The 22,500-nt window shown below is 35.9% G+C and overlaps 2 protein-coding genes across 2 annotated transcripts in view; one reads left to right on the forward strand and one right to left on the reverse strand.

The window, feature by feature from the left end:
- The window catches only part of LOC125025161 (actin-related protein 2/3 complex subunit 4), an 8,762-nt gene extending 5,226 nt beyond the window's left edge, over positions 1 to 3,536 (forward strand). Inside the window, exons 5-6 of the mRNA XM_047613135.1 lie at positions 1,502 to 1,672; positions 2,242 to 3,536. Coding sequence (XP_047469091.1) covers positions 1,502 to 1,672; positions 2,242 to 2,247 — 177 coding nt within the window. The 3' untranslated portion in view covers positions 2,248 to 3,536. The remainder of the gene's footprint in view (positions 1 to 1,501; positions 1,673 to 2,241) is intronic.
- Positions 3,537 to 8,019: 4,483 nt separating this feature from the next.
- On the reverse strand, positions 8,020 to 20,023 carry LOC125025160 (membrane-associated progesterone receptor component 1-like). The gene is made up of 4 exons (XM_047613134.1): positions 19,737 to 20,023; positions 12,068 to 12,229; positions 10,710 to 10,859; positions 8,020 to 10,475 (listed from the first exon to the last, which is right to left on the reverse strand). The coding sequence occupies exons 1-4, from the start codon at positions 19,891 to 19,893 to the stop codon at positions 10,372 to 10,374; spliced, it is 573 nt and encodes a 190-aa protein (XP_047469090.1). The 5' UTR covers positions 19,894 to 20,023; the 3' UTR covers positions 8,020 to 10,371.
- Positions 20,024 to 22,500: the final 2,477 nt, after the last annotated feature.

Below are 22,500 nucleotides of genomic sequence, written 5' to 3' on the forward strand. Positions count from 1 at the left end.
ATCTAACACTTACTCCACACTATACCTACATTTCAAACCAAAAGAGCTGATCCTCCCTCTAGGATGTAAGCAAGGCACCTACATCTTGATACTTTCCTGCTGTATCAAGTGGCATCAGAAGATAAAGTAGAACATCAAAGGGAACAAATGTCTTAATGAAATGGAGTACTATCTTTGGTGCTTAGTTTTACTACTTTATTGCCTACTAGATTCTATATCCAATAAATTATTCAACCAGTAGAGTCATGTCTTATGGGGGGGTTTTCATGCAAGATATTGATAAGAACTCCTAACAGTGTTATGTAAGAATTTTTTTTTTTATAAAATCATTATCCAACAATTTTCCATAGAACATTCCCCTTTTTGAAAATATGAAAATATGTGAACTAATTTGATAAGAATTGATTATGTACATTCATACTGATAAGCTATGATGGAAATTGTATAATTTTTTTTGTGATTCAACATTTTTGATTTATTATAAGTACGAAGAACTACAATTAAGTTTGTTACTGACTTTGAAAACTTAACCCCCTCTTTTCAACCCCACCACCACAGTGTAAATGTTCCGCAACCATACTGAACTGACTGTTCCCTTCCTTCTGTGGGTTAGTGTGTATTAAATTGCCAAGTCCAAACTATTAAGTCTGTGTGATTTGTTTTTGTATTGATAAATGCATCCACCCACCAAAATAGTAGATATAAAATTATATGTATTATCATATCATGATAATGATTAAATACATCATCACCACCTTCTGCCAGTATTCACACAGCCTGAAGATGTAAGGATACCATTGGCCAGCAGATGATTAGTTTCTCATAGAAGTAAATAGAAATAAAAATTTATGAAAAAAAAATGTGGGTGGGGGGGATGGAAGCTCAGTACTGTCAACACATCAAACAGTATCCCAATCCTTATTGACAAAACATAGATCTATTGCCATTACAAGACTCTCATTACGTAGGGCATTCCATTTACTGGCAGTCATTACGAGGTATGAATATGAAAAAGAATTGTGAATCCAGTACAGCATATATGTTTTAAAGTGTAGCTAATTTCATAATTTAGATACATAAGAGATTATGTATTTTTTTCTTTTTTATCTGTCAACATCACAAAGTTGTCTTCATTGTAATGATATATGATTAATATTTCCAGAGTTTCAGGTACTTTAGTCTGTTTTTGAGGGAGGTGAAAAAAAATGTTGCCGTGTTGAAAGGACTTTGGGTCTGTCCTAAATGGCCTCAGGGAGCCAGGGTTTTCCCCTGTTTAATTATCTAGTCCATACCCCTCATGGGGACTCTGAAAGGTGAACCATTTTACTTCCTCAAATACTCCAGGCTTACCATGGCCAGTAATGAATTTGTACCCTTATTAGGAGTACTGAGGCTTGCACCTGTATTACTACTACCATTATCATTATTATTATTATTATTGCCATCATCATTATTAGTCACAGTTATTATTTGCATATTTGTAATATTTATGTCTTTCCAGGGTTATGACATTTCCTTCCTCATCACCAACTTCCACACAGAGCAGATGTTCAAGCACAAGTTAGTAGACTTCGTGATCCACTTTATGGAGGAAATTGATAAGGAAATTTCAGAGATGAAACTTGCAGTGAATGCACGTGCCAGAGAATGTGCCATGGAGTACTTAAAAAGGGTAAGATTTATTATTCTTATGAAATAATTTTATTTGTACACTTTATAGTCTGACTTCAGTTAGTATGCAAATAACCATTTTGCTATAAAACCATGTTTTTATTGTAACATTACATAGCAGTAATTATAAAAGAAAGTTTAGATTCAGTTACTAGGGAGTTCCCATATGCTTTTTCAGTTTTGAAAGCTTGCTTTTGTGGAATTATATATTATTGATCTAGTAAATTAGATCCCTATAAACTCAGGGCATGGATTTTTTGCAAGCATGAAAAGGTTTTCACTTGCCCTCCTCAGCATGCCAAGTTCATTATATATCATGGTTTTAGGCATAGCTATGTCAACATAATAAGGAAGAATACTTTTGCAAAGTTTTTCTTGTATGGCTAAATGATTTTTACTGCTGTGCTGATTTATTTAGTCTGTCCATGTATTTAGAGGATATTCTACCTCAATTTATCAGGTTGTTCTAGTATTTTTATTTAGTATGTTTTACAGCTTAGTAATAAGTAATTGCAAAATATTTCATGAAACTTGGAACTGCAGAAAAGTAATATAGCCTTTCCTTTCCAGTTCTGAGTGAGTATGATGATGCTAGTGATGTCTAACGAATCATTATCATCAATCTCTTCGAAGGATGGGGTAGCAAGGTCTTCCAGCGTCCTTGGTTATCGTTCCTTAGGGAGAGAGGAAAAGGATTTCTCATTCATCTGTCATTTCCAAACATCTTCATTGTGTGAAAGACAGTTCTGTGGACTTGATTTCTCTATATTTAATGATTATGACTTTTTCACTGTGCTGCGTGTATGTATCCGGTTCAGAGGAAATTCACTTTTATTGGGGATACAATGCATTTTCACTGATTGTTGACCAGTGCACAAAATAACATGTAATTTGTTTTGAGTCATATATTTAGTATAATTTTAGTGTTGGAACCTTACGGAAATTTGGAGAAAAGGGAAATTCTCAGTTGTCATAAGAAGCTACTGCCATTCAAGTGAGCCATTCCATCCTTCTTAATTAGCTAGCAAGTCTTATGCAGTGTATTCAGTTGTTTTAGTCATTTGTTCCTACTTATGTTAATTTCTAATATAATACAACATGCATTTAAAAAAAAAAAAAAAGATTAAGGTGGAAATCTGTGTACAACAAAAGTAAAGTCTAAAAACTGCCTCTTCTAGCATTTGAATGCATTAAAGAGCTTTTAAATAATGAAGCCATACTTACCAATTACTAAAACTATAGGTAAATATAGATATATGCAGATAGTTTTGTAACTAAACAATTGTGTAATTGTGTAACCAGCATCCTTTATATTCTTTTTTTGTTTATATTGTAAAATTATGTGCAGTTTTTTTCTGCACTTACGAGATCCAAGTAAAATAGGGAAAAGGTGGTAAGTGGATTGACACCACAGTTACTATGTAATGAATAGTTACTGCAGTTCATGAGGTTTATTGTGTAAACATTTGTTGAAGTGTGTGGGTTCTTCCATGTTAGAATATAGTCTCTGTAATTGGATTATATTATATAACTGCAAAAGGGAAACATGAAAATACAAATATAATCTGCAAATAGACATTTGGAGGTCAATCATGTAGTCATTTTCTGTTTACTTCAGTCAAATCTTGTGGAACAATTGCAGAAAACTTGTGGTGTACATGGTCAAGGCTTGATTTATTTATATTTTTTCATTTAAATTTTTTCATAATTTTTTTTCTTTCAGGCTTGAGCCCTGATAATTAAATTATATAAAATAAAGATTTACCAGTATTTGCTTTATCAGATTGATTTATGTAAAATATAATGATTTCTAAAAATATTCTTCTGCCTGCATCTGTATGTTGGAATATACAGTTGTAAGTAAAGTTTTTGTTTTATTTTGTGCTTGGATTGTGTTCCTTTTGATAAACAGTGTCACAGGCCCCTTCTAGCATACATAAGAACTGTTTTACCAGTTTGTTTGTACAGGAAACTTATTCATCAGTGTTGCAAGAAATGTATAGAATTACTATATGTCAATGAAATGTTATATCTAGAAGTTGGTAATTTTCCATATAATGCAATTCAAGATATACAGTGATCTCAAGACATTTGTTTGGAGCAAAAGTATACACTTAAAAAACGAAATTAACCCCTTATCGACGGATCATTTCTATAGACGTCAAAACAAACCACACGAAATGTGGTGTGCGGCTGTACGCTGTGGCGGCGCGCCAAAGCGCCTTGGGTTAATGTCAAAATTACATTTGTCATGAGAAAATTTGTCTTTGCTGAATGTCTTGCCAAGATCAAGCATGTCATAAGGGTAACAGCTTAAAATCTCACCAAAAATAGGATACCAAAATAGCTGAAGTAGAAAATATAAGACAAATACTAATGAAACATATAACAAAAAGAGCGTTTTCTGGTTGGCTCACTTTGTCAAAAAAAAAAAAAAAAATTCTGATATATTGTATTACAAATTAACCCATGGAATCTGGCTGTCATGACCATCTCATCATGAAAAAAATTGGCTGAGGGGTATATGCTGCTATGAGAAATTTAGATGAAGCCTGGGGTGACAGGAATGATTCACCATGAGTGCACAAAACTCTTGGAGGAAAATTAAACTCAGTGTGCATTTAGGAAGGGGCTCTTGCATTATTTCCACTGATAAATGAGTGTGTGGAACATGCCATTTGTGTGCCATGGCTAGAAGAGCGCCTGGGAGGACACTATTTACATGGTCAGGATTCTGTTCCTGTCCATAGTGACTGGCAGTACAAGTGTATTAGTAACAATAAGAGTCTTAGACTACCTGCAAAGGTGATATGGTATCTGCTTAAGTAAACAGTCTATTACCATCTTGATACAGCATATCAAATTGCAAATATAAACATTGGAAAATAGCAAAAATGCAAAAATACTTACTCAAAATTAGGTAAAAAAAAAATTAAAGGCCTGGCTGCACACGAGTGCAGGCCAGGTGTACAAGTCACACAATAGAGTCACCAATGAAGTAAACCTAAAGCCCAAAGATTTTGGTCCATATGTGGGCACCAGAGCTCCCGCATCCAACACGGTAATGAGATCTTGTTCTTAACCTATATACTATGTTCAGGCAAAAAATATAATACAGTGTATATATGGGGCCCCGTAATTTCATTAGCCTAGGCTCCCCAAAAGGCCATAATATAACCAGGTCATACCAATATGCATATTTTGACAATTATCTCATACTACTATTCCCTCACCATATTTTTGAAAAGGAAAAATATGGTGTAAAATAAAATGAGGTGTTGAAACCATAAATGACTTTGAATCATTCACTCCTACAGATTCCAACACTCAAGTAGACAAAATATCTAGAATCTTTTTTTAATCCTTAAAATACATATGCTAACCCATTTAGTTGGGCACCTAGACCAGTGTCATGACATTACTTGTCCAATGCATGAATATGGTTTTGCCTCAAATTCTAAATCTTATGAAGCAAGGGGAAAGATAAATGATGCAATGCAGTTTTTCACTGACATCTGACTCCATCTTCAAGGATAAATGTAATTCTCAGTCATATCACTTAGCATTATCTCCCATCATGATATGCACCAAGGAAGAAAGCAGTGTTATGATCATTCAGCAGCACCCTAAAAATATTAGTGTTTTTCAGTTATCATAGTATGTGACACTGTCTGCATGTTTGTATTATGAATGTAGCATTACATAAAGTTATATAATAAATGGTCAATAGTCTAATAAATTCTGTTTGCTTCTTATGCTAGAATGACTCTTTTCTTGACTGAATTATTTGTTCACTTATCTTGCCTTTACCTTGTCCTTACATTTCTCTTTAGATGTTTTTGCATGTGACTTTCCTTTTACAAAGTCATGATGAGATATATCAAGCATCCAAAATTTGATAACTGCTACCTCAACCTTGAACTTATACACAGGGCAGCTCCTACAATATACATCATGGGAGCCACCAGAATTGGCATGTGCAAGATTGTGCATAGCAATTTGAATGGTCATAACCAGTTCGGGCTCATAAAGGTCATCAGGCATTGATCGGGGTGGGGTTGTATGGCCAGACAGGATAGGAGTCTCCACCAATACAACCTTCATGGAGAAGGTCATCTCTATGGACAGTAATCTTGGCAATATTAGTAAGACTATGGGGGATAGTGTTGCACTACACTGAAATTGCATCATATTCAATGAGGCAGGCAAGCAGGACCTTACCACAATCTGACTATTCCTTGTCATAGACTGGGCTATCAGTCGGAGAGGTGAAACCCGTGCCAATATAAGTATTAAGGGAGAAGTGAGGCTGGGCAGGAATAGGATTGCAAGTGAGATCAGTAAGAATAGATAATGCACAAGCTTAAGGATCAGATGTAACCATGACAAGCCATGCACAATCAGAACAACTGTGGAAGGAAACTTTCCCAATTTATTTTTGGAAACATTGTTGGAATAGGATGGTATAGTCAGGATAACGGGCTATAGGGGAGAGTCACAAAAAATCAATCCCACTTATCTGGGCTAAAAAAAGAACTCAAAAGATCTGTAGAGGTTGGGGTGGTTGAAGTACAAGGACAGGAGGAAGAGGGACTGGTGTTGAGCAAGGTAATACTGCAGGGAAGTGGATAATAAGGATTAAGACTAGTAATAAAGGGAGGAAGAGATTGAAAATGAAGAAGACTGTGGAGGATGAGGAGATGGAAATGGATACTGGGAGAAAGGAAGAATGTTTTCTGAAGGTTGGGTAAGGACCTGAGTGGGTGTCTTAGAATGGAATGAGCTGACAGCAAGTATCGAGGGGTAGTAGAAGTGTTCAGTCATGCAAAATTTGTTGAGCCAAGGGGCTGAGGCCCAAGTTGGAGTTTCTTTACTGTAAAACACTATTTTTTCCTCTAACACTATCTAAAATGGTACACTCTTATATGGTGACATTTCCCACAAATAAAAAATAAAAAAAAAGTCTCAGACATAAATTGCTTATAAAGGCAAGCTAGAATCCATTGGCTGGGCATGAAAGATCTGACTTGCATTAAATTCACTGTTAATTGATTGATTATTTGAAAATCTACTGTCATTAGCGGCATAATCAAAATATAGTGATAGGGTGGGGCGTGGGGGCAAAGCCCCCAGATAAGAAAGTTTATTGGTTCATAAGGCATTATTATATCAAAGGTTATATAACATCATGATAAAGTATTGTGGTGAAAATAGTAAAAATGATACGTGAACAAAAAAAGGGGATAAAGAAAAGGAAAAGGAAAGGAAAAGAAAAGACCATGCAAAATTAGTTGAGGATAGAGCTGAGGACCAAGGTAGGTGTGATCCCCTACATTGGACCTCAATCCCCATCTCCTAGGCCCCTCCACAACAACGAGTAAGGGACTGTGGGGGATTCACTGTTGAAGTTAACCGACCATCACTAGAAAATGATGTTCAATGTAGCATTGTTTTGTGAGATGTGTCTGGACATTGGTGGCTCTGCTGGTGCTTAGCCAGTAAGGAGTCAATTAGCAGACCTTGTGACCTCAACTGATTTCTTTCCTTAAGTTCCAAGGAAAAGGTTTTTTTACTAATGCTACCATCTTTACTATATACATTAAAGTGGTACTGACATTACTAATAGCATTACAAGATACCAGAAAATATTCTATAAAATAAATGAAAATGGTAAACAGGCGTGAGAGGTAGTACTCTGCATATGGGCGACTTAGTCCTTATGGAATCACCTGTATAAAAACAATCAATAAATTAAACTCACAGTGGACATGGCATGTTCATACATGCCATTAATGTGTACAATAGAGATCACTTGTAGTGTATACAAGTTAGTTTGTCATGTAGTCTTTGCATTATGTTTCGTGAGACACATTTTTTTCAAATTTACATGGTTTTGAAGGTAATATTGTAATCAATTATATATTACACTCATTACCTTCCTTTATGTGAAAGACTGATTATATCTCTCTCAAGATTTTTGGTACTGCTTCTATGACTCTGTAAATGAATATTTTCAATCCACACTTGATTTGCCACAATAGTAGTAAACCGAAACTGTTGAATCTGAAACGCATGGAATTTTATGCACAGGCAAGCACATGCAGCAATGGATGCATAAATATATTTAGTGTATTTTCCTTTTTTTTTTCTCTCTCTTTTTTACTCTGCAAGATTTTATGGCACATCTGTATAACATGTATTTAGAATATTGCATTTCTAAAAATAACTAAAGCAAGATCATTTCCCAAGGGCAAAAGGATGCATCTCAAACACAATGAAAAACAGGATACTGTATTGAATATTATTTTGTGGATTCCACAATTTCAGGACACAATTTTGAAGACAAAGTGTAATTGGGTAAATTTATTGATTTCATTTAGAACAATATTTAACACTCAACTGTACATAAATGAAAACTTTCATCTATTGGAGAAGTTTTCCTTTATTACACAGACTTTTTTATTTTTTTTAACATTTGTTCCATGTGGATATTATCAAACTACATTGACAATGTGTAAAAAATATAAATACAAATTCTGCTTCTCTAAATATCACAAAGTTAAATCAACTCCTTCACGCAAAGCCTGAAGAGCAACTTTCAGGAATGCCAAATGAACAGATTGCTGGATATAGCTAGCCAAAAACTGGTATGCACACACAATTACAGGAATTTCCAGCTCACGAAACTCTGATGTCCATAATATAAATTCTCCCTCTAGGAAGAAAAAATAAACAAATAAAATGAAAAATAAAAAAAAGATATGAAAAATAACATAAAATGAACATAACAAAAGTAGTATACCTTATAAAGATAAATCTAGATCATCAATGAAGATCACATCCCCCAGGGACCTTACACCACCAGCACTGCAACAGCTGCCTTGGGAGTTCCTTTTGCAAAGAATACACTCACTTCTCGGGCTTTTAAGCCATTAGCGGAAGTTTTCTTGCTCTTCCTTTCACAACTGCCATTTCTCAAACATTGATGTGTGAAAAGAAGGAAAGCCTTGATCATATGACACCTAGTGTTGCAACCATCAAGCCATGGGAGAAGCACTCATTCAACTTTCTGTTTATCAGTTTTTATGAGAAATGAAAACTTGTAAGCTTTAAAATGAACATTTCTTCATATGTTTATAAGGGTGAATCAACTACAACACCAAAATATAATCCTGTTGAACATAGAAGCTGTTAGCATAATCTTATTTACCTCTACTGGCTGGAGGTAACAAAGCATATAAATCTATATGCCCAATCATCTTATTCTTATTAAAAACACCTCTTTTCTTTTAGTTGCCAAGGAATTTACTTAAGAGAGCAAGTCATAACTTTTTATTTTTTTTGTACAAATTTCTGAATGATGAACAGTCCCCAGTCAACTAAGCCTAGTGTTTATGCCTTCATTTTCTCAAAACAAACTCTTTACAATGATTGACACTACCTAAAGACCTTACTTGCTTAAAAGATGAAGAACAATCAACAAGGCAGCATTATGATCCTGTTATCTCTCGAGATACATCTTTCACTTGTTTGTGCCAGAACCTACATGTCATCTAAAGACTCGTTAGAAAAGTGTACTGAAAACACTCAACCAATAAGTTCAGAGTAATCATGTTAACATTATCTCTCTAAACTTCTAGAAAAAATAGATAATCCCCTTGCATTCTCATTCCAATATCTAAGTCATTTACCATTCCCAAACGTGATAGGCAGGCAGATTTGGAGGACGTCTTTTCAGGACTTGGCAACGGTGAATACACTATATTTACATGTTAAAACATTGACTGAATAAAGGATCCACACACTGAGTATCCACAGTACAATATAAATCATGGCAGATTAGAAAAAGATGGGGATCATGCCATGCTGGCAAGAGGTTAGGTATCAAAATAACTCTGAGTCAGACCAGCAATTATGAGTCCTCTGCAGTATTCTATAAGGCTGAAAGTTTGATTTGAGGATGAATTCCTTGCACTTGCACTCTTCCCAACTCATCATCTTTGGGCTGCTCATTCATAAACTATATCCAATCATTCTCATAAAACAATTTTCAAAACTACTATGATTCATTTACTCCACACAAAACAACATTTCAACCATCTATACAAATATATCACACAATAGGATAAGTTTGGTAGGTGCTGTGTTTCAATGGGATCCAATCCTTCAATAATTACTTCTATAATTATATTAATCTGTATACACATACATGTTGCTTGCATTGGTCTACAAAGCTGCATATCTATCAGCCTTCTCTCTCCTTTGTAAGAGACTTTATTTTCCATTTTAACTGCAAGATTATACCTTATGAAATACCCCAATAAGCCTGATAATGACTGATCTTGTCACCTGCTCCTCCTACTCAAACTTTCATGGCTCACCCAGACTAACCAAAGTCACCACATATTGATAAATTGTTCAAAGTAGACAATCTTTATTCAGAACATATTTGGGATTAATTAGCCCCTTATGAGAAAAATATAAAGTAGTAGTTTTACATATAGTTTAAACCTCCTACCCCCAACCTAATGTAGGTTTTTTTCCATCACACCGTATCATTAATGACTAATTGAGTGGGGTTTTTTTAAAACTTTTTTCACATCCACATTCTAATCTTAAGACCATGCTCAAGGGCTTTGGAGTCTGGTGGAACCGAGAGGCCTTAACCTATACAGCAATGCGCAATCACCTCGACTACATCTAATCATCCGTCTTCGCTTTGGAGTCCTTTGTTTCCTCATCATCTGAGTACTCTGTGGGCTGTTCTCCTGGTTTCAAAAATTTACCAATATAATCGTACTTTTCTGAAAATTGAAAACAAAATAATTAGTACATAAATTACTAAGAGTAAGAACATGAGCACAAGATATGCAGGTAAAAGGAAAATAATTAACAAGAATGGAGTAAATGAGAACAGAAAGGACAAATGAAGAGGGATTAAAAAAAAGAGAGAGAGAGCGATGGGTTGCACCAACATGCACCAACTTGAAGCCCTGAAAAAAATTACTTTAAATTTACCCCCACATTCCACATCTCACCTGTGAACTGCATCTCCCATTCCCTGACAGAGTCCATCTGCATAGAGGAGAGGTCACTGAGGTCATCATACTCTTCCTTTACATCCTTTACACTGAAGGTTGCTAGAGCTCTTGTCGCATCACGGCCAGCAAAGGCAGAATACGGCCCACCTGCAGATTTTTAGTTCATATTTTAATAGATGCCTCCAGAATAAAGGAATAATAGTGAAAAAATAATGTAATCCAATACAAAGTAATGGGAGTTCCTTACTTTTTCACAATGAAGATATAACTGAACCATGAAAGTTGGCCTTGATAACACTCAAAAATTTCTTTTTAATTCTTCAAAAAAATTCTCAAAAAATAATTTCTTATACCAATAACCATAAAAAAGGAAAGTATGGTTATTCTCTAAGAGAATAATACCTTTTTTATATATCAACCAAGTAATTATTAACATTTTTTCCCCCTTAACAAAAGTAACAGACGACTGCCTCAATTACCATTCCTTTTTTTGCTCATCGTATAACCAGTGGAAAAAAGACAAAATTTAAATAGTGGCCCATATCCAAAATATGTATCCTAGACTGACATCTGATGCACCATCTCTATTGGGCATTAGTTGAGTAAATAGAGATATGGATATCAACATCTAATTACTTATTCTCATAGGCCATAAAAAAAACTTAAATTACATGGTTAACAAATATGTCAGTTAAACACTATGCTAGTAATATATTTACAGTTTTCATCTCACACTGATTTAAAGGCCACAAGAGGAGCTTTAGCTATAAAACTGGGCAGAGACTTGGCTTATCATTCATACTCAACATCATATAAATATTCAGGTAACTCATTTTATTTTTCCTTAATGTGAAAGAAAAAAAAAGTAGTAATTACGTGACATAGTATTTCTAGCAACATTTTATTGAGGAAAGCTTTAAAAGTATTAGTTCCCATACAACAAATGCTAAATCAGTCTACGACTATCTTAAAAACTATGTTGGAGCTGACCTAGCCTCAAAATATCCAAAGAATTTAAAAGCCCTACTGACTGCTGGGAAGCAAGGAGGGATAGTAAGAGGGAGAGCTGTAAGTAAGTAAGAAATGCTGAGGAAATAAAAAGATGGAAAGAGAGAAATAGAAAATCTGTGGGCAGAAGAATGAAGAAGAGAAAAAATCATAATAATACAGTTTTTAAAAAGCTCTCCAACAAAATACAATTATTCTGATTTACCCTGAAGACAAAAAGCAGACAGAGATTACAAAAGAAAAAAACAGTGAATCTATTAATTTTTTTCTTTAATTACAACCTTTCTGGAAGCCTACTTGTACCACCACACAATCTATTCAACCACCGCTGCCACACGCCACTTGACCTGGGCCATAGAACTTGGTGCCTCGGGTGACATCAAAGATCTTGCCATTAACTGCTACACAAACACGCCCATGCTCCCCCATGCCATCATACTGCTTCAACTGCTCCAAGGTCATGTCCTGTCGTTTCATCTTGGGCACAGGAGGTTCCACTGGACCTGTTGCTGTGGAAGGAGAGAGGGAGGCTTTTAGAGCTAAAAGATGTGCAAGATATGGTCAAATGGATATACAAGAAATAAAAACAATATTTACCTTTACAAATTAAACAAGGAGGTAGACTTGAATAATGAGGAGGTAGAGGAGATGTAAGATGAGGGAAAGGAATGGGTGGGAGAGGATGGGGAAAAGGGAGAAAAAAGGAACAGGAGGAACAAGAGAAATAGAAAGACAAGGAAGACGGGTTGCTACTTGTAGGACAAGGAGGAAGAGATGGGGAGCATTGTGATTGGAGTACGAAGGTAAAAAGAGAAGGAAAAGAAAGAAAATGGGTCACATACATATAATGACCTCCATATTTGTACATGGATTAATTAGTTACATTCAATTACCCAATATGAAACTGGGTATTGCATCAATCCATGAACTCAAATTTTACAGTTTATAGTACCACTTTGGCTTAATTTTTCACTTCTATAAGACCACCAGTTAAAAATAATGTACTATATATTTTTTCTTTCTTGTTTTCTACTTTCTTTCTTTTCTGATATTTCCTTTAAAGTTCCATTGTAATAGAAATATGTACACAAACTTTTGTCATTACATTAGACATATCTAAGGGGTAAACAGACTTCCTGTTATAGAGATATTTGTTCTTCCTATGTATCACATCTATCTCCCCATCTTCACACTAAACACTACTGCCAAAATTCTATTACTCTAGCAATGATTTTTCATCAATGAAAATGGCACACTGATACTAGACATTAGTGAGGTTCTCCTACATTAGCTTATATCATTGTTTACATGCAAATAAACCTTTTGGGAGAAAGGGTAAAAGAGGGCCTCTGCATGTACATCCGTATCACGTTAACCCATTGGATCTGATTGCATCACGGCAATCACATCAACAACAATCTGGGTATTAGGCTTACATGAGTGGCCACTCTGCCGGGTGGCTACTTGTAGGCTAAGTGCATGCGAACACATGTGCACAATGGCAAGACTCTGCGCCTCCTATTTGCAAAATTATTTACTCTTTTTATGCAAGAGTGTTTTTAGACTTTTGGCCACTTTCTGATGTCCATATATACCATTTGATTTGCATTATCCAACGGTAATAGTTTTTTCTTTGCACAGACTCCAATCGTCTCTCAAGGTAGTCTACAACCCAGTGCAAGAAAAATAAAACTAACAGGGCCAGGAAGACGATGTTGAACATGGAAATAGTGTCCTCCATGGAGCCAATGCACTTCCAGTCACTGCTCACACACATTTTAAAATATTCCAGACTCATATATCAATTGGAATAATGCAAAATTGCCAAATGAGTAAATAAACCTCACAATAGGTTTGTGCACTTGTGACAAGTCTCTTCCATCACCCCGGCCTTCAGCCACAACGCTCACTACGGCCTACAGCCAGATTTTCCTGTGATGGCATGTTCACATCGCCAGCTCCTCGACCTGGATTTTTTCATGACATGATGGTCATCTTACCCAGATCCAACAGGCCTAAGAGACATAACAATACTGAAGGTGTTCTGCCACTTTTACAAGACTAATTAAATTCAGAATTCAGGGAATCACTTCATCTTTAACCCCCTCATGACAGGGTTCACTCTAAATCAATATCAAGGAAGATTTAATGCAAAGGAATTCTTCTTCTTCACTTTCCCTCTTCTTTAACAGAAGGTATAAAAAGTAAGAATCTAGGTCAATAGCACCTAATAAAAGTATTAGATTTATCAGCATTATCTCTGAATATATTAGTTAACAACAAACTACAGGCAGATACCATGATGTTGTGGGAACAAAAATTCACCATAGTTCCTTAACCTTTTGGATGCAGGTAGATGCACTGTCCACTGTAATTTTAAGTGAATTTTGTTGCACACAGATATCTTTTTTAAATGCTATTATGCTATCCATTGGATTTTGGTGAAGGGACTATAACCTCATGAAAAAAATTGACTGTGGGCTGTGGGCCATGGTGACAGGAATGACTCTTCATGAGTGCACAAAGATCTTGAAGGAAGATTAGACTTAGTGGGATTTAGGAAGGGGCTCTCTCATTATTTCTACAGATAAAAAAGGGTAGATCTGTGTGTTATGCCTGAAAGAGCTCCAGGGAGAATACTATTTCCAAGCTCAGGATCCTATCCTGCTGGCTCAACTGACAGCACCAGGTGTGTTACAGAAAATTAAATAACATGAAATATAAAAATATAAAACTAACAATACAAATAACACAATCTTACTTATTGTTATTACACCAAGTAGTAGACTACCTAAAGAGATAATAAAGGGTCTGCTCATGGAAACAGTCTATTAACATCTTGATACCACAAATGACAAATATAGACCTTAGAAAATAGCAAAAAGGCAAAAAGAGATAATAAAGGGGTCTTCTCATAGAAAGTCTATTACCATCTTGACACCACAAATGACAAATATACAACTTAGAAAATAGCACAGAAGCAAAAAAATACTTTTGTATAAAAAAAAATATTTACACTGCAAAGGGGAGGAACTAGGCACCTAGATCCAACAGCTTAACCTATTGCAGACAGAATGGCAAGTATACATGCCATGTCCACTGTGATTGTCTTTACATATAGATGGCACCACAGGAGCATATCAACAAGAAGTCAATTAGTAGTTGTAACTTTCTTTAACCCTTTCCTTGATTTTTGGAAAGATTCACTTTTCATGTTTCATTGCTATTAGTATTGTTAATAATATTAAAATGTCATAACACATTTACCGAAAACCAAAAAAAAAAGGAGGAGGAGGAGGAAGAGGAGGAGGAGGAGGAGGAGGAAGAGGAGGAGGAAAGGAGGAGGAAGAAGAGGAGGAAGAAGAGGAGGAAGAGGAGGAGGAAGAGGGGGAGGAAGAGGAGGAGGAGGGAGAGGAGGAGGGAGAGGAGGAAGGAGAGGAGGAAGGAGAGGAGGAAGGAGAGGAGGAAGGAGAGGAGGAAGGAGAGGAGGAAGGAGAGGAGGAAGGAGAGGAGGAAGGAGAGGAGGAAGGAGAGGAGGAAGGAGAGGAGGAAGGAGAGGAGGAAGGAGAGGAGGAAGGAGAGGAGGAAGGAGAGGAGGAAGGAGAGGAGGAAGGAGAGGAAGAAGGAGAGGAGGAAGGAGACAAGGAGGGAGAGGAGGGAGAGGAGGAAGGAGACAAGGAGGGAGAGGAGGGAGAGGAGGAAGGAGACGAGGAGGGAGAGGAGGAAGAAGACGAGGAGGGAGAGGAAGAGGAGGGAGAGGAGGAAAGGAAGGAAGTGAAAAAAGTGGTAAAAAGTGTAGAAGAAGAAAATTAATAGGAAAAACAAAAGAAAAAAATAAGACAAGAAAATAGAAAAAGAAGCAGAAGAACAAAAAGAAGAAAGAAAATAGAAAAAGAAGCAGAACAAAAAAATTAAGAAAATAGGAAAAGAAGCAGAAGAACAAAAAGAAGAAAAAGGAATTATATTAAAAACAACATTAACAATAATAATAATAAAAAATCAATCAATCAATCAATCAATCAATCAATAAATAAATAAATGATAATAATAATAATAATAATAATAATAATAATAACAATAATAATAATAACAACAACAATACTACTACTAAATATAACACAAGTAAGTTCAAATCACTTAACTAAGAAAAGAAAACATGCAACTCATTTCATATCAGTGTACTGCACAGGTCACTTACTATGGGTTTATATTTGATTGTGGGATTATATATCACAGATAAGATCTGATAAGTCTATTTAGACACTTGTAAGGATTTAACCAACTCATGACATGATATCCCCACACCATACTGAAACATGCACTGGGCTTAGAGCAGTGGTTCTCAACTTTATTTTTTCAGGTGACCCCTATCATGAACCTGTTTTACAATGTATAGGTTTGCATTATAGTATCATATAATATTACTATAGTCATATTATTCAATAATTTTTTACATTATTTGATAAAGAAAAATCTACAATTACAATTATATTTTCTTTAGTTACAGTTTCACCAGAATTCAATGGATTTTCTTTTATTCTATAATGCTATCTGAATGTTGGAGGCAGAGATACATCTGATACAGGATTAGCTTTTGGGACTACTACATTTTAAATTATTTTGTAACGATCGAGCAAAATTTGGCCATTAGCCCTCAAACAATATGCGACTAAGTATATGCTAAAAACATCTCAAAATTGAGAATTTACTAATATATTAAAGTCTTGGCAATCCCGGGGTTGGGGTAGGCTGGCTTAGAGTTAAGCTATCCACTTGAGTGAAAAATTAGAAACATATATTTAGCCCACTCTCTGTAATTTTGGATGCAGCATACAATTTTTTTTTACAAAATGAAACCAAAAGACTAATTCAGTATCTCCTCAATGACAGCAGTCAGGACCAAACAACCACAAGCAACTTAAAGCAAGCTTGACCATGCATGGAATGCAAACCAACATTTGGGGCTAGCTCCCAAAATATGCTTAGATGTCCAGCATATGTGGGACAACCCATTGCAAAAAATTAACTATTTCTCGTTATGTCTTTCATAACAATTTTGAATTTGCCAAAGACTGATGTTCAAAACACCATAAAAGCTGTATATTAATCAATAAACTTAATAACAAATTCCAACTGTACTAAAAATAATTTGTAAAGTAAAGAAAAACTCACAACTATATATCTAAATTCACAAATGTATGCATCCAGGGCTTCACACTTGAAGCCCTGTACAGTATCTAACTTGAAACTATCCATACTTATAGTAGGCACGACAATTTTTTTCTGAGTGATAGCTTGTTTCTAAATAACTGCACATCAGGCAAAACAAAAATGCATAGGTTGAGGTCAATGAAGCTGCTGCAATTATTACATTTCTATAACTTGAGAAAACTTCTTAATTCAAATTTGTCAGAAATAACAGTAGGAGGACTATTATCTTCTGAAATAATTCCCTCTTACTCGCCTACAAATTTGGGTGCATTCATAGCAAGCAAAGTTTTATAATGGAGGAAACATCTACACTAAAAATATGGAAAAAATGATAAGTCCAAGCTAAGTACTTGTATTTTAATAATACAAAACATGAGGAAATATTAAAACACTGAGCAAAAGAATAATATTTTAAAATATAAAAGAAATGGGGAATGTCTCTAACCATGAATATGTGATGTTCAATGTAGTAGTATTTTGTGACATATCTACACTTAGATGGCTCCCCAAGTGTTAAGCCACCAAGGAGTCAATTAGCAGTGTACATGGCCTCACTTTCTTTTACCTCCTTTGAGTTTCTTGGATTTGTTTTTCTAATGCTATTAACATTGATGTTGTTATTATTATTACTGACATTATAATCATTACAGTGTTATCAATAATACTAATAATAATTTGAAATAAGATAGGACATGAAATATATCTCAAAAGCAAGAAAAAGGGTAATTAGGTAGGCAGCATTAGTAATTGACTCCCTTGGGACTATGAACAAATGGAGACATCTATATACCCATAAAAAATGTCAGTTGCATTGGCGCGGATGATGTCATCCATGCGTACTTATCTCCTGCCAATGTGCCTGAGACACAGGTAATGAGAGAATGAATATTTGTGATTATACTCACTGTTTTTTTTTTCCTACATGACCCACCATCCCTTTTTGGTTTGCGGACAGACAATGCCTGGAGAAAATTATTGCGTCCTGATGGCGTACTGCCTAGACTTCAGCCATGAGCAGAACTTTCCGTGATTTCTTCCTTTTATATTTCGGGTTAATGTTACCAATAGCAACACAAAGAGATAAAGGGAAATGGATACTGCCATCATATAGAGCATAAAAAACACAGGTACATCTGCAGCAGCCTCATATTTACCAAGACATGAAAATATCTTAAGCAAATCACCGTTTAAGTTCACAATACCCTCACACAGACAGAGTTCTTAATGTCGTATTTTCTGTAAGTTGGCACAAAGTGATAATAAAGTGGGGGTACAGAGGAGCTTGCCTCCCTGTCTAGGAAATAAATAGAAGGTTGGAAAGATTATGTTTGAATTTTTGGTTCACATGATATCCTAGTATTAGGACTTCGTGTCTAGAGGGTGCATCGCTCTCGGTAACAAATACCATATTTCTTGTACCAATGACTAAATTTTGTCTAATGATGTGCTTGAAGTACAGAGCAAGCCACGTGCATATGGGGGAACCTATCAATACCAACCCACATTCCTGTCCACTAGCTATCTTGCAATTATCATTCATTCTTTTAATCAATATGCATGAATCTCTTGTTATTTTCCATCGCAAATGATATAAAGGAAAATATTGTTAATGTTTACAAAGTGACCGCACCCCTCAGGGATTATGCCCTTTTACTCCAGCCATTCCCAGGAAATCCACAAACATCACCATGGGAACAAAAAAACCTTCCTAACCTTGTGGCTTTGGCCCCAGACCCCTATCTTGATCGTCATGGACTTATTCTCCATGTGGCATTTGTTGCAATCTATTTTCATCATATATAACAATATTTTTTTGTCTACCAAGATTATTTCTTGTATGAGTGAAGTTTTTCTCTTCAATTATTATCACTACATTTTGCTGTTTTACACAACTTTCTTATTATCAACTTGTGAAGGTAGTACCATAGATGAAAACCACCTTATTTTTGGTAATTCTGTCCATTACAGACAAATTTTACCTTTTACTGTGGGAAACTGTAATTTTACCAGTACTTTATCACAGTCCATGTAGATTTTCACTATTCACACAAATGCCAACAAACTTTCAGTAATACTCGAGTAATAAACATGGAATGGCACAAGAACACCTGGGAATTAATGCAAGATGAAAAAATAAAAGCAAAGTTTAATGACTATATTCTTATACTAACAAACAGTTTTCCATACTATACTGATACTAAACTCAAGATGCCAATAACCTCTGCAAGAGTGCATTGACATCTATGACAATGACATATTTAGCACTATTAAAATGTACTAATCTTGGGAAACGTAATTATCTATAGAAAGGAGAGTATCAATGACAAGTGAAATTCCAAATGTGCAACATCCTCAATAAACAGAGCTACCATTTGTTATATAACAGCCTTTTCGTTCACCAAAACTGTCTTCTCATCAAATGCTGTTAAATACAGTTACAATAATTAAAATCGTCAGGTCTTTGTCCCTATGGTTATCAAACAGAAACACGTGAAAAAACAAAACCTCAGCGCTACCAACACCCGAGAGCAACTCTAAGTAAAAATGCATAATAAAATGCACTTTTCACTGTCGTGTAAATTCGTATTATTTTCCCTAAAAACAATTCAGCAAAGCTAGTTCTAGACCTTTAATAAATATATATTGATTCATTTCAACTTACATTTAAGTTATGAGCTGCAGAAAATGACGTTAATGGGACAGACGAATAGGAAAAATAGATAAATGATAACATAAATACACACGAACTACACAGGACTTGCACTTTGGAGAAGCTGTCATCGTTCCACCTTCTCGTGCTCTTACCTCCTCCACTGCCATCGGACGAACGGAATATCTTATAGATGAGGACGGTACAGACACCCAAGAGGAACACATTAAGTGGGGAGGTGAATATTTCTTTGAGTAGTGAGCCCAGGAAGGACTCTTCGATGGAGACGGCGTCCGCTCCCTCGTCCGCCATGATAGTCGAGTGACTTCGCTCGACACTCGCCACCTAGCTCCTTCTGCTCGCCCGGGCCCCTGCTGCTGTGAGGAACGGGCCTCACTTTTCGCTATATTTGATAAGGTGATTAGTGTAGAAAAGAAAGAAGGGTCTTGGGTTCACGATTAGATTGATTTGATCTATGGTTAAACAAAATCGTGAAGTATGTTTTAATCTTTGTTGAGATAGTTTATGCTGTGTGTCTTTTCTATTTTTGATGGTTTTTAATGTGCTGTACATGTATATATTAATTACTTGATCATATACCGGTGATAGTTGAAATGATATTTGCGCCAACTTTTACATAGACATCGTTCAAGTAACAGTACACTTTCTATTACGTTTTCCATTTTCTCAACATCCTAACCACACCCGTAGTGTCTTAACTATGTAATGTTGTGTAGTGGCGTCATCTTTAAACCTTGAAGTGTTTACCATCTTGAAATCCCAAGGAATTAACAAATTTCACGCGAAACAATTTTCACATTCATGTTGACCACCAATGGAAAGCTGGCCATCCCATAATTCACCCTTTTCGAACGCTCGACGTATTTTGAGCGCAATGGCCCCAGCGTCTTTTGGACGCTCGAATTTAAAGGTCCGTTCGCGCGTTCACTGTAGACTGACCTTGGGTGGCGACTTCACACGGAACGTCGCCCGGTTCAGGGAGGACAGACCGGCTTGGTAACAAGTGTTCGTGGGTTCTTCGTCCCCTGGCAATAGACGTGAACTTTGCATGTCCAAGATAATGACTCCAATGTATATCGATGCGACGTATTTCGAGTTCTAAACTCCACAAGACGAAGACTCTATCAACATCTAATCAGCTGTTGGTCAAATTAAAGTTTGATGTTTGTGATTAACAAGCAGAGTGACATGTATATTTGTGTGTGTGTGTGTGTGTGTGTGTGTGTGTGTGTGTGTGTGTGTGTGTGTGTGTGTGTGTGTGTGTGTGTGTGTGTGTGTGTGTGTGTGTGTGTGTGTGTGTGTGCTCACACACATTGTGTGTGTATGTGTGTATATATATATATATATATATATATATATATACATATACATACATACACACACATATATATATTTATATGCAAGTATGGATGTGTATATGTATATGAATATATATGTATATGAATGTATATATTTATATATATACATATGTATATGTATCTATATGTATATATGTGTATATATATATATATATATATATATATTAACGCAAGAAAGAGAGAGAGAGCGAAGAGGAGTAAAGGAGATGGTAAGCGTGTGTGCGTGTGCTCACACACATACACCCATGCATATGCAGCATTGTTTTAACAACTGGCCGTGATGTTTTCCCGCTAAACACAACTACAACAATAGTCTGTCTGTCCCGTACTATCAGATAGAGAAACAATAGGAACGTAGCGATAACATCCGAATACATACACATTCCACAGTACCTACACTAAGATTAGTTCAAAGCACAACCCCTTTTTAAAATCTTCATCCTATTATTGCACAAAAAAACATTGGAAATAGTATGAAATTTTGTTCATTATCAAATATTTTTTGATAGCGTGAACAGGGACTTATATAAATGGACTGTGGTGACACCCAGCGAATTCTGCTGAATCATGCTTGCGTACTGGAGTGAGAGAAGGCATCATTCTCGTTCGTTTGGACCCCACGAAGCATACGAGATAGTAACTTCCTCCTTGCATCTAAATCATAATTAGAAAAATAAAGCTATATCTTCTGTTATATGATAATGAAAATACACATGTGGTTCCATTATATCTACTGGTGGATTTTAAGGTATGGCACACAACAGTTGGTTGGGAGGAAAAACGTAAAAGCAGCTGTTTATACGGAGGAAAAACACCCGGCAGCAATATTTGCAACTCTTGCTGCTGTATACGATTTACGGGAACGAAACCAGCCAGTGTGAGTCAAAGCCGGCGACGGTGGTGGCCGGTACCCGATGCACAACCTGCTTCCATTTTTGGATTACCTGCATGAATGACAGGTTGAGATGAGGATAATTAATTACACCTCTAGCATATGTTGTGTATAATAGGATGAATATCAATCTTCATTTTCTTTTTAACTCTGTGCAATTGCTTGGGTTTTACATACGTATTCCCCACACTTGTTACTGTAAAATCACGCTCAGGGAATTTTGACATACAAATGAGCGGTACACATCCCTGGCTCTTCTTGACCGTTGAATAAGACCTTGAAGCAAATTTGATATTATTTCAAGTGTGAATTCAGGAGCGCAGCACCTTTGACGTCACCCAGATCACCCTGACGTGTCCTGCTTACGCCTACGTAAGGAATATCAACAAGAAATGTTTTTTTCGTACTGATGATGATATGAACTCTTCGAAGCATTTCGCCTTATAAAAATGAATGCTGACGCAACACCTATTTTCTTGGTATATTAAACATGCAATATACAAGTTGAGCAAAAATGATTGATGCAATACCCAACAAAATTACAAGAGACCGCGAATGACATTGCACTCCGCTTCTTTCGTTCAATAAAGATATTGGATACAGTTAGTAAATATATGATAAGCGGGCCAAAAACAGATTTTTTGTGAA

This window comes from Penaeus chinensis, chromosome 4 (assembly GCF_019202785.1).
Source record: "Penaeus chinensis breed Huanghai No. 1 chromosome 4, ASM1920278v2, whole genome shotgun sequence".
Classification (NCBI taxonomy): domain Eukaryota; kingdom Metazoa; phylum Arthropoda; class Malacostraca; order Decapoda; family Penaeidae; genus Penaeus; species Penaeus chinensis.

Coding starts and splice junctions, on each gene's coding strand:
- LOC125025160 (XM_047613134.1), bottom strand. CDS start 19,893: ATGGCGGACGAGGGAGCGGACGCCGTCTCCATCGAAGAGTCCTTCCTG. Junction 12,230..19,736: donor GTCCGATGGCAGTGGAGGAG/GTAAGAGCACGA, acceptor CTCCTTCCACAG/CAACAGGTCCAGTGGAACCT. Junction 10,860..12,067: donor CACCAAGTTCTATGGCCCAG/GTCAAGTGGCGT, acceptor AAAAATCTGCAG/GTGGGCCGTATTCTGCCTTT.